Below are 12,420 nucleotides of genomic sequence, written 5' to 3' on the forward strand. Positions count from 1 at the left end.
GTCACTATTGTTGTTAGGAATGTATACTATGCATACAAATAATGCATTTATTTATTATTTTGTACATCATCATATGTATTTCGGTCCTAATAAAACACTCGTTAATGTTTAAATGTTTTACTGATTGTACATATATGCTGGTACTTGTAGTCCTAAAGCAATGGAGGACTACAAACAATGTGGCTGAATTTGTAATAACTCTCAGTATGATTTGATACTTCATACACAATCTCAGCATTACAATATAAGAACACTGTACATTATTTGCATTGCTTGTGACATACCTTCTGAAAGCATACGAGTTTCAGCCTACAGATCCGCTACTATCGCAAGCGTCACTTTTGTGCGCCGATTCGCACTGGAAGCAGCGCGTGCGCATTTCACAACGGCGACCATATGCGCTGCTGATGTGCGAGCGGCGGCTGGGAGAGACGAAGGGGAGTATTTGGTTATTGAATTTACAACGCGGGGACAATGGGAAAGAAGCAGAAAAAATCCGCCGAGGACAGGTATATGGCTTTTCCTACGATGATTGTTATAGACCGTGTTAGGTTAACAGCGTGGATAGGGGAGATGATAAAAAGCGGGCAGGTGTAACATCTGGTAGCTAGCGGCTAGCTAACGTTATCTAGTTCAGTTTGCGAGGCCTGCAAACCGAATAAATGTTTCTGTCATTGTCCGTGCCAGGGGGTGGTCTGCTTTTTTTCATTCCGAGAGGCTCTTTTGCTCATCAGCTGAGTGTTTATTTGCCTGTGGCGCTTGGTACGGTAAACCGAGATTAGATGATAAATCTTAACTCATACCCGTCCGTGGAGTAACGGCACGGCAGGCAGGTCCTTGAATGCTGTTCCAGTCCCGTGTTATCACACCAGGGGGGGATACGTACAACCTGTCCCTCCACGAAACTTCTTTTGGGCTCCGTGTCATTGTCCCTCGCCGAAGGTATCGCTCGTCGTCTTCGAGACTGGCCATCCCTAAGTCTCAGCGGCCGCTCCAAAGCTGTTACTCCGTGTCATTCTCTCACAGACGCTTATTATTCTCTCCCACCTCTCCTATGGGTTTCTCACTGCCGTTTTCCAGGTTGCTGTTTTGTGTGTTGCGTGTTGGTCCGCTTCAAGTTTTGCGATATTATCTTGTAATAAACCGTCATCTTTTTGCGCTTCTTGTGTTCCGTTACTTTTGCAAGCTGCCATTTAAATGAGGGTCAGACATGGTGAGGCTTCGATATTTTATGAAGTTTGAAGGGAGGTATTCTCCAATACCAGTAAATCTCCAGTAAATACGGGCCAAAATGCTTCTAATTTCCCTCTGCAGAAATGACACGTTTAATAGTTTTTTTAATGGACATAATTTCTTACTCTTTTTGCCAGCCTGTGCCTTTTGCCTTCAGTGGTTCCGCCAAACTTATCAGTTTCATCCTCTGTTTTCTCACAGAAGCATCCGAAAACGCCACTGAACTAGGTACTGAAATAAAGCTGGAGATTCGTAGCGAAATCCCATAGTCAACAGCAGAAACCCACTGTGGAAATGAAAGTGAGGGGGCACCCTGGTAGCCATATCTCAATCTCCATTAAAGAAAATCCCTTGAAAAGTTTGGTGTCTTTATTTGGCATCAGAATAAAACCTGATGTCAGGTTTTATGGTTCAGAGTGTGGTACTCAATAATGCTAGAAAGGGTAATGAGTGAGGTCATGTATTTGTAACCAGAAAACTGCTGATTTGAATTCTGTGTGGCCCCGTTATTCGTTGCCATTTCCAGTTTATTTTTCAATATGTAGACTTCTCTGTATCAGTTCAGGATCCCAGTAGAACAAGCCCAGTAAGGTATTCTCAGTGCCTGTTGTGATTTACAAGCCCAGCAAGCTCCTAACATGTAATGCAAAAGCTGTGCACATGTATGACAATTAATGTGTAATGTTACCTGATATCTGCCACACACTTTTAAAAGTAGCTTTTATAGTTGTCGGAGAAAGTGTTCTCTGTGTTGTCTATTCTGATATCCCCTTCATTTCCATGGCATGCTATTTTGTAAACAGCTTTGTTCCCTGATCTACTTCTGCACATCAGTTTTTACCAAATAATTAATGTTTTTGTCTCCCTGTCACATTACATAGTTATTCTGTTTATTGCGATTGTGGTGTGTAATTGTCCGTGTACCACGGCTCTCACTAGGAAAAGTGCTTTGAAGGTGGATGCTTAATTATCTTTGGCTTGAGGGTTCATTTCCTGTTACTGGTTGCTTTCTTTGTTATGCAAAGTCTGAGATTAACGTTCTGGTTGCCTAACGTTTTGTGATGTCCGAATTGTCAGACCATGTGATTGTGATATTCGGTGGGGGTGGGGGGGGTTTAAAGGCTATCCCCAAGCCCACATGTGGCTTATGCTGAATGAGCTGTGTTGAACTTCAGGATGTTTCCCCCCCCACCATCCGGATCCAAAGACATGACCAGTGCCACTCTCTCTGATTATTGAATTTCTTAGGAACCAACTTTAGTAGCTAGATACTTAATGGATTCAGAAGGAGGAAGCAGTTGCTGGGATCACTGAGCTGTTATTTGATTATTTTGAAGCGCTCTGGTCTGTTGCCATGGTGACACCCACGCCGTGATGGGCAGAGCAAGGGGTATCTATTCTGAAATGGGCCAGCCAACACTGCTGAAAAAACGTCTAAAACGTCGAGGATCACTGACTCGACTTTTTTCTTCTAACCCTTTTGTGTGTCAAATCCTTTGTGATTTTTTTGAAAAAAATTAATAAGGCAAAGTTTCAGTGTTTCTGCCCTTTAATGGTTGTAATTGGGTCATATAAGGTTGTTGTCAAAATCTCTGTTGAGAAGGTAGTTCCTCATATCCCATATAACATTTATAAAAGGAACAGGAATTCCCCCCCCTCCCCCCCCCGCCTTTTTTTTTTTTTTTTTTTTTAAAGATTTTGGTAACTTTGACCTAGTGTTTAACCTGCCACCATCCCTGTTAATTGGTCAATGCTGGTTTCATCATCCACTTTTTATGGCTGTGCGGATGGAATTCTGCATTGCCATTGGCTCCAGCTGCTGATGCAACAGGCTTGCAATAGGCATCCATCCTGCCTTTTATAAAAGCCTGTCGGGTTGGGGATTTCAGTCGCATGTCTGGATCATCCTCAGGTAAGCCCTGCATGATCTTTACCTGTCTGCACGCACCTTCCAGGTTTCTCGTCTGTCACATTATTCTCCTTGGCTTTTCCAGTGCTGGGCATGTGGAGTCCTATCATACCGACGTTCCCCAAAGCCTTGAAATGCCACGATAGCGGCCGCCCGCTGGCCCTTTCCGTTCCCTGCCTTTCTCTCTGTGAAGAGGTGTAACGCAGTCTGGGCATGTTGTTCGTAAAGTTGTGTGTGGTCTAGGCTCTGGGAAATTGCAACATGTTCTGAGATTACAGGTCCCTTCGTACTGCTGACTGAGTAACGGTGGTAACTGCTGCCTAAATGAGGTCAGAAATGGAAGGAAGCATAAGGGTTCAATTTGGAATGTAACCCTACCTCTGCAGCCTGTTTTCTGGGCGTGGCCCACAGCCAAGGAGGGGACGGGGTTGGATGATTAGACTTGTAGCCTGAGCCAACCGGCATGCGTAGCAGGTGGGGTGGGAGGGGCTTCCATGCTTTTGAGACACCCCTCGTGGGTCTAATTAGGTCATACAAGGTTGTCGTCACGATTAGTTTAGGTTAGGTTTTTCAGCTGATCTGATCCCAGTTCAGATAATCAAAAGCCTGAAGAGTGGCTCTTTATGTAAACACAGTCTGGTGGACATGTTTGAGTTCCCGCATCATTGGTACCAGCATTAGATTTCTGAGTGAAGAAATGCAGTCAGAGTGTGTTGAAATTCAAAATTTCCTGAGTTTGAAGTACCAGTCACACAGATGAGCCTTGTAGCTAATTGCAGTAACAGTTTTTGTGTTTTCATTTTTAATGTAAATATAACTGTTAAATCTGTGTTGCTGCTACTAAGAATTGTATGCAACTGCAAAAAATGACTTTTATATGATGTATAAATACAAATCCATATCACTATTTTTTAATTGCTAGAGATGTTTTAGGGATAGTAAATGATGTTCTTTACATTGACTTGGAATTAATTATAATTTTCCCCATAAGAAGTATTGGGTATAGCTTCTCCCTATTCATGTTTGTGCTTTTCGAGTTAAACCAGTTACACATGAATAATGCAGTATACAGTTGGTCTATGTGGGTCAGTGAATTTACATGTAAATTTTTTGTGTGTGTTTTTTTTGTTTTTGTGTGTATGTTGTCGTTCCAATTAATCACGAGGGACTGATTATTAGTCCTCAATGGCTCCAATGAAAAATAAAAAAAAGTTTTGTTTTTGGCTTATAGTCAACGAAATGTGTCATGTTTTTCAGTGCCAAAGACGGCGAGATCGACATAGACGCCCTTGCCGCTGAGATAGAAGGTGCTGGTACCACAAAGGAGCAGGCCAAGGCCAAAGTGAAGAAGAAGAAGCCTGGGAAGAAGGAGGACTTTGAGTAGGTCACACCTCACTTGCTTTCTGGTCAAGGCACTAAACTCGGAGGAGTGTGGGCGTGTTGGTCATCCAAGGCTCTTTTTCTCCTCTGTTCTCCAGCGAAGAGGACATTCTGAGGGAGCTCGAGGAGCTGACTTTAGAAAACCAAGGAGGAAAGTCCAGCAAAGACGTAGCTTCAGGCAAAGTATGTCTCCAAGTCCCAACATGGCATTTCCAGGTTACTGTCATTGTGTCAGTTATCCCTAATGTGGGACTGAACCTTACAAGGTGTGTTTGGAGCTTTCAGAATACATCAGCATTAGTCAAAGTATTTCGGGCTGCAATTTAACGTTTATGGTCTAACTCCGTGGTGGATTTGTTTTTTCTTGTGGGTTCAGCTCTGTAGAATGACTCATCCCACTCTATCAGCAGAAACCCGATGCCACAGACGATGCGGAAGCTGAGCCGGTACCTAGCAAGGCTGATAAGAAGATGCGGAAAGGGAAAAGGGCCAGCGTTGACGAGGAGGGTGGTCAGGAAGCTGCGGGTCAGGGTGACATGGGGAATGGAGGTGACCAGCAAGGTCGAGCGACAGCGGCTTCTGCCGCCTCTGCTGCTTCAGATTCTGAGAATGAGGACTCAAAGCCGGGGAAGAACGCGAAGGGGGCCGGGAGGGACCCCTCTCAAGATGACGACGGTAGAAGTGATCAGAAAGGAGGAGACGGAGGTGACGACGATTCGGACGATGACTCGTCCCAGTCTCGACAGCGGCCCCAAGTCCAAAAGAACCAGAAAGGGAAGGTTAAGCCGACGGGCGGAGGTGAAGAAGACGCCAGCGATGAAGACGACGGTACATTCAAGATGAAAACAGCTGCCCAGAAGAAGGCAGAGAAGAAGGAGAGAGAGCGCAAGAAAAAGGAGGAAGAGCGGGCCAAGGTGAAGAAACAGAAGAAGGAGAAGCCTGAGGAGAAAGAGGAGTCGGCCACAGAAGTGACATCAAAGAAAGATGTCCCCAAGAAGAAGGAGCCGACAGGCCCGGTGACAGCGGAGGCGAAGAGTCAGGAGTCAGCCGTGGCCGAGGAGCAGGACAGAGTAGATGAGGGTGAGCTCCCTTCATGAATTTCACGCAGGCTTGTGTAAGCTTCGTACTGTCTGTGTGTTGATGAGAACCAGGTGTTGATGTGCTGCATCTCATGTGCTTCAGAGGAGGGCGAAGGGGACAAGAAAAAGAAAGACAAGAAGAAAAAGAAAGGGGAGAAGGAGGAGAAGAAGAAGGGGCCCAGCAAGGCGACGGTGAAAGCCATGCAGGAGGCACTGGCTCGCTTGAAAGAGGAAGAGGAGCGGGCAAGGCAAGAGGAGGCAGCACGACAACGATGGCTGGAGGAACAGGAAGCCAAGAGACAGGAGCAGGTAAGCAAGCAGGAGAATGGGTTGGTTGGGCCATCGGGAGGAGGGGCTGGTTGGGCCAGCGGGAGGAGGGGCTGGTTGGGCTAGAGGGAGAATTGTGTGTTAGACCTGGCCAATAGTTGCATAACCCAAGGTTTAATGCCTACAGAATAATCAGCGGTGCTAAAGTCAAGTTGTTGTCTTTCAGGAACGATTGGATCAGGAACGGAAGGAGAAGAAGAAACAGAAGGAGAAGGAAAGGAAAGAACGTCTGAAGAAGGAGGGCAAGCTGCTGACTAAGGCCCAGAAGGAGGCCCGAGCCAGAGCGGAGGTCACGCTCAAACTGCTGCAGGCACAGGGTGGGCATCCTGGGGCAAGCAGGGCACCTGGGGGCAGAGTGGGGTGCTGGCTGGGTAGAGTACAGGAGATTCATGGGGTTAAGGAGCTGAAATGGGAGGGTTCTGGATGTGCTGGCAAACCAGCAAGTAGGAAGGATGAATTGGTCCATTGTAGGTTGGCTACATGTAAGTAGCGTACAAGGGGTTAGGGTTAGGGCAGATCATTTTGGGATCATTTTCGGGTGTGGAGTGGACCAGTCGGTACTTTCGGGTGCTAGTTGTAATTGGGCATCTGGCAGAATGACGAGATTTTGACCTATCGACATTATGCCATCGCTCTGCAGGAGTAGACGTTCCGTCTAAGGACGCTGTGGCAAAGAAGAGGCCCGTCTACTCGGACAAAAGGAAGAAGAAGACGACGGCACAGACCCCAGATGGTGAGTCTGTCTCGGCCGCTACAGGACGTTTGGCGAGTCGAGTTCAGGCCGTCTGTCCTTCTGCTTGTTGTATTTTATGTGTTGTCTCCAATCTCACTCCTTTACATAGAAGCCCCAGAAGCCGCTGACCTTGCCTCTCCCACATCTGAAATGGCCGAACCGATTTGCGCTCACATGGAGGTAGATGCGCACACAGAGGAGACAGGTAGGTCTCGTCTGATTCTGAAAAGCAGGAGAAAAGATTGCATTTCCTTTGGTGTTGGTTTGGTGTGAGCTTTTGCACCACAGGTCAGCATCTCTCTTCTCTACAGTAAAAGAGGAGAAACCAGAGATAGCTGACCTGGATGACTGGGAGGCGATGGCCAGCGATGAGGAGAAGGGTATGTTGGTGTCCTGTGCTTTCCATTCTTTATGTTGCTGTGGAGACCATTATCTGCATGTGGAATGGAGAAAACCTAATCTATGGCCACCCCACCGTGGCTGGCTGTAGATCTGGGCATGTGTGTTTTAAGAGAATATCCAGAGAATTTTGGAGTAAACTTTGATCTGTTTAATTGGACTTGGAAAGTCAAGGAGGCTGTGATGGATTTTATGCTTGAGTTGCTTGTATATTTGTTAATGTTAATTCCAAAGTATTTGTATTTGCGAGTGGAAAATTAAGCCAACAGAAAACACTGGACGAAAAAGCATTTAAAGTCAGGCATAGATAAACTATATGCCTCGGTGGTCTTCTCACCAGAGATGAAAAAGGTCCACATTGAAGTAAAGGAGACTTCACAGAAAAAGAGCCAGCCTGAAGAGGAAGATGAGGGCAGCGAGGAGGAGGAAGACGACGAGGATGATGACGAGGAAGAGGAGGATGATGACGAGGAAGAAGAGGAGGACGACGATGAAGAAGAGAGTGAGGAAGAGGATGATGGGAAGCAAGAACCACCCAGTAAGAAGAAGAGTGGGCGAGAGGCTAGCTCCGAGTCCAGCAGTGAGAGCGACTCGGATGATGGTCGCACCAAGGAGGAGAGGCTGTACGACAGGGCCAAACGGCGCATTGAGGTATAGCACGCCCTCTAGTGAGTGGGAGGTAGTATGACACATGAAATGTAAACAGCAGGATGCCTTACATGGTGCTATCCACAGTATACAAACAGATTTAGCCTACTGTTCAGAAACTAGTGATCCCCCCCCTCAAGTGTACTTTGTGGTTTTTCAGAAACGGAGACAGGAAAACCTGAAGAACATCAACCTGGAGAAGCTCCGAGCCCCAGTGGTCTGTGTGCTGGGGCATGTGGATACAGGGAAGACCAAAATCCTCGATAAGGTCCGTCTCCTTGGGATATGGGGGCTTGAGTCCCTCGTGTGTGCATGTGTGGGGTTAACCCTGCCCTCTCTCTGCATCAGCTGCGGCACACGCATGTCCAGGACGGGGAAGCTGGTGGCATCACACAGCAGATTGGGGCAACCAATGTTCCCCAGGAGACCGTCATCGAGCAGACCAAGATGGTGAAGAATGTAAGAACACACACACACACACAGATGCTGCCTGCTTGCCATCGTCCAACTGACTGTTTTGACAACCAGGAATAGGCAAATTTGTGGGTTACTAAGAATTATAAATCAGCCAATCAGAAGGTGGGATAGGGCAGCCATACTCAATCATCAGGGACAAGCTGATTATACGATTGGTTAATGTGCAAAAGAGTGGTCCCCACGACATAATATGTCACTACAACTGAATATATATACATGTATTACACACACACACACACACACACACAGCCTCTAACATGGTTCTGTCTGCGCAGTTTGACCGGGAGAACATCAAGATCCCGGGGATGCTCATTATCGATACACCAGGACACGAATCCTTCAGGTGAGTGTGATTAGGTGAAGACTCGTTTTCCTGGAATAAGGGGGTGGGGTTGCGGGGGTGGGGGTGGGGTTGCCCTGTGTTCCATTTCCATCTGAGTTCCAGTGGGTTGGATCAAACGTTTCTTTAAAATAATGTTTGCATGGAAGTCCTCGTAAGTACAGGTATGTGTTGCTGTCTGACGGAGCTGCTCTCGTTCCCTGCAGTAATTTGAGAAACCGGGGTAGCTCTCTGTGTGACATCGCCATCTTGGTGGTGGACATCATGCATGGACTGGAGCCCCAGACCCTGGAGTCCATTAACCTGCTCAAGGAGAAGAAGTGTCCCTTCATCGTGGCCCTGAACAAGGTGGGTGGACCTGGAGTGAACTGGGTGCTGGTTCAACAGTGTTGTGGAGCCGTCTTGACCTTGTTTTATCCCTGAAGATTGACCGCCTGTACGACTGGAAGAAGAGTCCTGAAACGGACGTAGTGACCACACTGAAGAAGCAGAAGAAGAACACCAAAGATGAATTTGACGAACGAGCCAAGGCTGTGATTGTTGAGTTTGCTCAGCAGGTCTGTAGAACCCGGGGAACCCTTGGCCCGTGGGCTCCGTAGAACCCGGGGAACCCTCGGCCCGTGGGTTTATCATACTCAAGAGAATCTGAACATCGGATGAAGTTCAGTTTTAAGTTCGAATGCCTTTGCTTGGATTTGTGGCTGTCGCTGATGTGGTTTGTCTTCTGCCAGTTCTGTCTCTGAGGTGTCCTCTCCGTCTCAGGGCCTGAACGCTGCGCTCTTTTACGAGAACAAAGACCCCCGCACATTCGTGTCCCTGGTCCCCACGTCGGCCCACTCCGGTGACGGCATGGGCAACCTGATCTCCCTGTTGGTGGACCTGACCCAGAGCATGCTAGCTCGCCGACTGGCTCATTGCGATGAGCTCCGGGCCCAGGTCATGGAGGTGAGCTTCTGGGCTGGAGCACCGAGGCCGGGCGGGTAGGCCCGCAGTATACGTATGTGTTTATTTTTATGTATTTCATCATACGTCTTGCCCCCCCCCCCCAGGTAAAGGCACTCCCAGGCATGGGAACCACTATAGATGTCATCCTCATTAACGGGACACTCTGTGAGGGTGAGACCATCCTTGTCCCGGGTGTGGAAGGTCCTATTGTTACCCAAATCCGAGGGCTTCTGGTGCCCCCACCCCTCAAGGAGCTGCGTGTCAAGGTAACGGCATTCGGGAAGTTCTGCTCATCTAAGACCCTTAGACACTAATCCAGAATTGAAGCAAATGTGTGAGTGGCGTGTGTGCCCATGTGCCCTGACAGAACCAGTACGAGAAGCACAAGGCGGTGTCCACAGCCCAGGGGGTAAAGATCCTGGGGAAGGACCTGGAGAAGACCCTGGCTGGGCTCCCCCTGCTGGTGGCCTATAAGGAGGACGAGATCCCCGTGCTACGGGTACGGTCACCATGCAAACCCTTCTCCCCCAGCCCCCCCCCCCCCGACCTTGTTTCTTGTGCCTCACATGCCTCCCGTCTCCGTACCTGCCGCAGGACGAGCTGATCCGCGAGTTGAAGCAGACGCTGAGCTCCATCAAGCTGGAGGAGAAGGGAGTATACGTGCAGGCGTCTACCCTGGGCTCGCTGGAGGCCCTGTTGGAGTTCCTGCGGACGTCCAAAGTACCGGTAAGCTGGCGCCCACACGCGTCTGTGACAGAAAGGCCACCAGATGTCATTGCATGTGGCAGAAGCCCCAGACTGACCAGAGCTGCCAAATGTGCGATTTCAGTACGCTGGCATCAACATCGGCCCTGTCCACAAGAAGGACGTCATGAAGGCTTCCACCATGCTGGAACACGATCCACAGTACGGCCAGGGCTGGGGGCGTGGGCGGGGGGGTTATGTTGCGGACAAAAATGTGGTCCCGTTATGTTGGTGTGGTGTGATTATGAGACAAATGGGTTCGAACTGTAACCGATTAGATGAGTTCGCTGCTTCGTCCGACCCTCTACTCCTGACGCAGGTTTGCTGTGATCCTGGCCTTCGACGTGAAGATCGAGAGAGACTCCCAGGAGCTGGCTGACAGCCTAGGGGTGCGCATCTTCAGCGCTGAGATTATCTACCACCTGTTTGACGCCTTCACCAAGTACCGAGAGGACTACAAGAAACAGAAGCAGGATGAGTTCAAGTATGTTGCACGGGTGGATGGATGGATAGATGGATGGCTGGGGGGGTTGGTTGCAAAGACTCATGAAGTGCAGGTTGATTATTAAAGCACCTGAGAGATGCTTTACTAAAGCTCAGGTATTTCTGAGATAATGGTAAAATCAAGGAACCACTAGTATGATGAGTATTAGTACTAGCACATCAATATTCATATTATCTGCAGTAGCAATACTGAGAGTATTGATGGTAGTATTAATACTAAAAACATCCCCCCCCAGGAATGTAGCGGTGTTCCCCTGCAAACTCCGCATCCTGCCCCAGTTCATCTTTAACTCCCGCGACCCCATCGTCATGGGTGTCACCATAGAGGCCGGCGTGCTCAGACAGGGTACCCCCCTGTGCGTGCCCAGCAAAGCGGTATGCCTACTCTCCCCACCCCCCTGACACATCCCCCCCACCAACCACAGCAGTTACCATCACGCTTGAACGCACACCTGCCTTTGTCCGTCTTTGTGTCTGAGCAGTTTGTGGACATCGGCATCGTCACCAGCATAGAGAACAACCACAAGGCCGTAGATAGTGCCAAGAAGGGCCAGGAGATCTGTGTGAAGATCGAGCCCATCCCTGGCGAGTCCCCCAAGATGTTTGGGCGGCACTTTGAAGCAACCGACATCATCGTCAGCAAGGTATCGCTCTTTCTGCAGTCATCTGCGTACGAGTTTGGTGAGATTTTGACCTTTGAACTGACTTAAACGTTCCAAAACACTTTGTGCGTTTGTCTCTCAGATCACCAGGCAGTCCATCGACGCTCTGAAGAACTGGTTTAGGGATGAGATGCAGAAGTCTGACTGGCAACTGATCATGGAGCTGAAGAAGACCTTTGAGATCATCTGAGCATGGGAGGAGCAGCTATGCTCAGCCTTTTGAGACGACCACACACACACACACACACACAGCCGGATGATCACAAGCCCCCCATCCCAGAGTGTGGGGAGGGGGGGGCACAGAATCCAACGTATCAGAAAGACAAGGGGAAGAAGAAGCGTTTTCTATGAGAAACCGAACTATTTTCCACTGTTTTACAGTGATGTTTTACAGCAGTTGCATACTTCCAACGTGCCTGTTCTCATTTAGTATACTTTTAATTTCTCTACAGGCTGCCACTCCATTCCCTGTAATTCTCACACTGACCACCTGGCGGGCTGGAGGACCGGAGATGATGAGTGGGGGAGGGGGCTGTCTGTGTGTGTGGGGGGGGCAGGCCTTCACAGATAGCCCCACTTTTCAGTGTGATTTTTTGGCTTCTTGTCCTGGTTTCTTTTTAAGGTTCTGACCAGGTAATCGTTTTTGTAACTCAACTCCATCATCACAGCACCTTCCCCCTCGCCGCCCCCCACCCCCCAAACAATCTTTCTTTGCAGGCTCCTAAACCCCTTTGGACTGGCTTGTGCCTGTTGGTGTGTTTTTATAGTGGATGATTTATTTGAAAAGTTCCCTTCACCTCCAGCGTTTGACATGTACAAGAAGAAGGTTCTGGAATGACCCCAGTCTGCAGCTCTTTCCTGCTTGTACAGTTTGAAATGGTTGAAAATGAATGGGGATAAATGATTAAATTAAGCCAAACTGTAAGAATTTCAGTGAAAATAAAGTGCGGACGTTGCTGATATTTGCTGTCGTCCTGCCTCTGGTTGTGGAAGCTGTTCAGGGACTGGAAGCTGCAAGTTGGTGCTTAAACCTCAGCCTC

General features: G+C 48.4%; 1 protein-coding gene across 2 annotated transcripts; it reads left to right on the forward strand.

Moving 5' to 3' along the window:
• The first annotated feature begins 357 nt into the window (after positions 1-357).
• On the forward strand, positions 358-12,342 carry eif5b (eukaryotic translation initiation factor 5B). Of its 2 annotated transcripts, none has more exons than XM_023791511.2 (24): positions 358-509; positions 4,400-4,522; positions 4,621-4,705; positions 4,930-5,602; positions 5,705-5,910; positions 6,095-6,245; positions 6,569-6,661; positions 6,771-6,866; positions 6,973-7,041; positions 7,401-7,711; positions 7,869-7,976; positions 8,057-8,167; positions 8,461-8,528; positions 8,732-8,873; positions 8,951-9,082; positions 9,288-9,470; positions 9,575-9,736; positions 9,838-9,969; positions 10,065-10,196; positions 10,300-10,376; positions 10,534-10,698; positions 10,955-11,093; positions 11,201-11,362; positions 11,463-12,342. In XM_023791511.2, the coding sequence occupies exons 1-24, from the start codon at positions 475-477 to the stop codon at positions 11,568-11,570; spliced, it is 3,663 nt and encodes a 1,220-aa protein (XP_023647279.2). In that variant the 5' UTR covers positions 358-474; the 3' UTR covers positions 11,571-12,342. The 2 variants fall into 2 exon arrangements, with proteins under 2 accessions (XP_023647279.2, XP_023648082.2); XM_023792314.2 differs by having other exon boundaries at positions 4,933-5,602.
• The last annotated feature ends 78 nt before the right edge of the window (positions 12,343-12,420 follow it).

Source organism: Paramormyrops kingsleyae, chromosome 1 (genome assembly GCF_048594095.1).
Source record: "Paramormyrops kingsleyae isolate MSU_618 chromosome 1, PKINGS_0.4, whole genome shotgun sequence".
Lineage (NCBI taxonomy): Eukaryota > Metazoa > Chordata > Actinopteri > Osteoglossiformes > Mormyridae > Paramormyrops > Paramormyrops kingsleyae.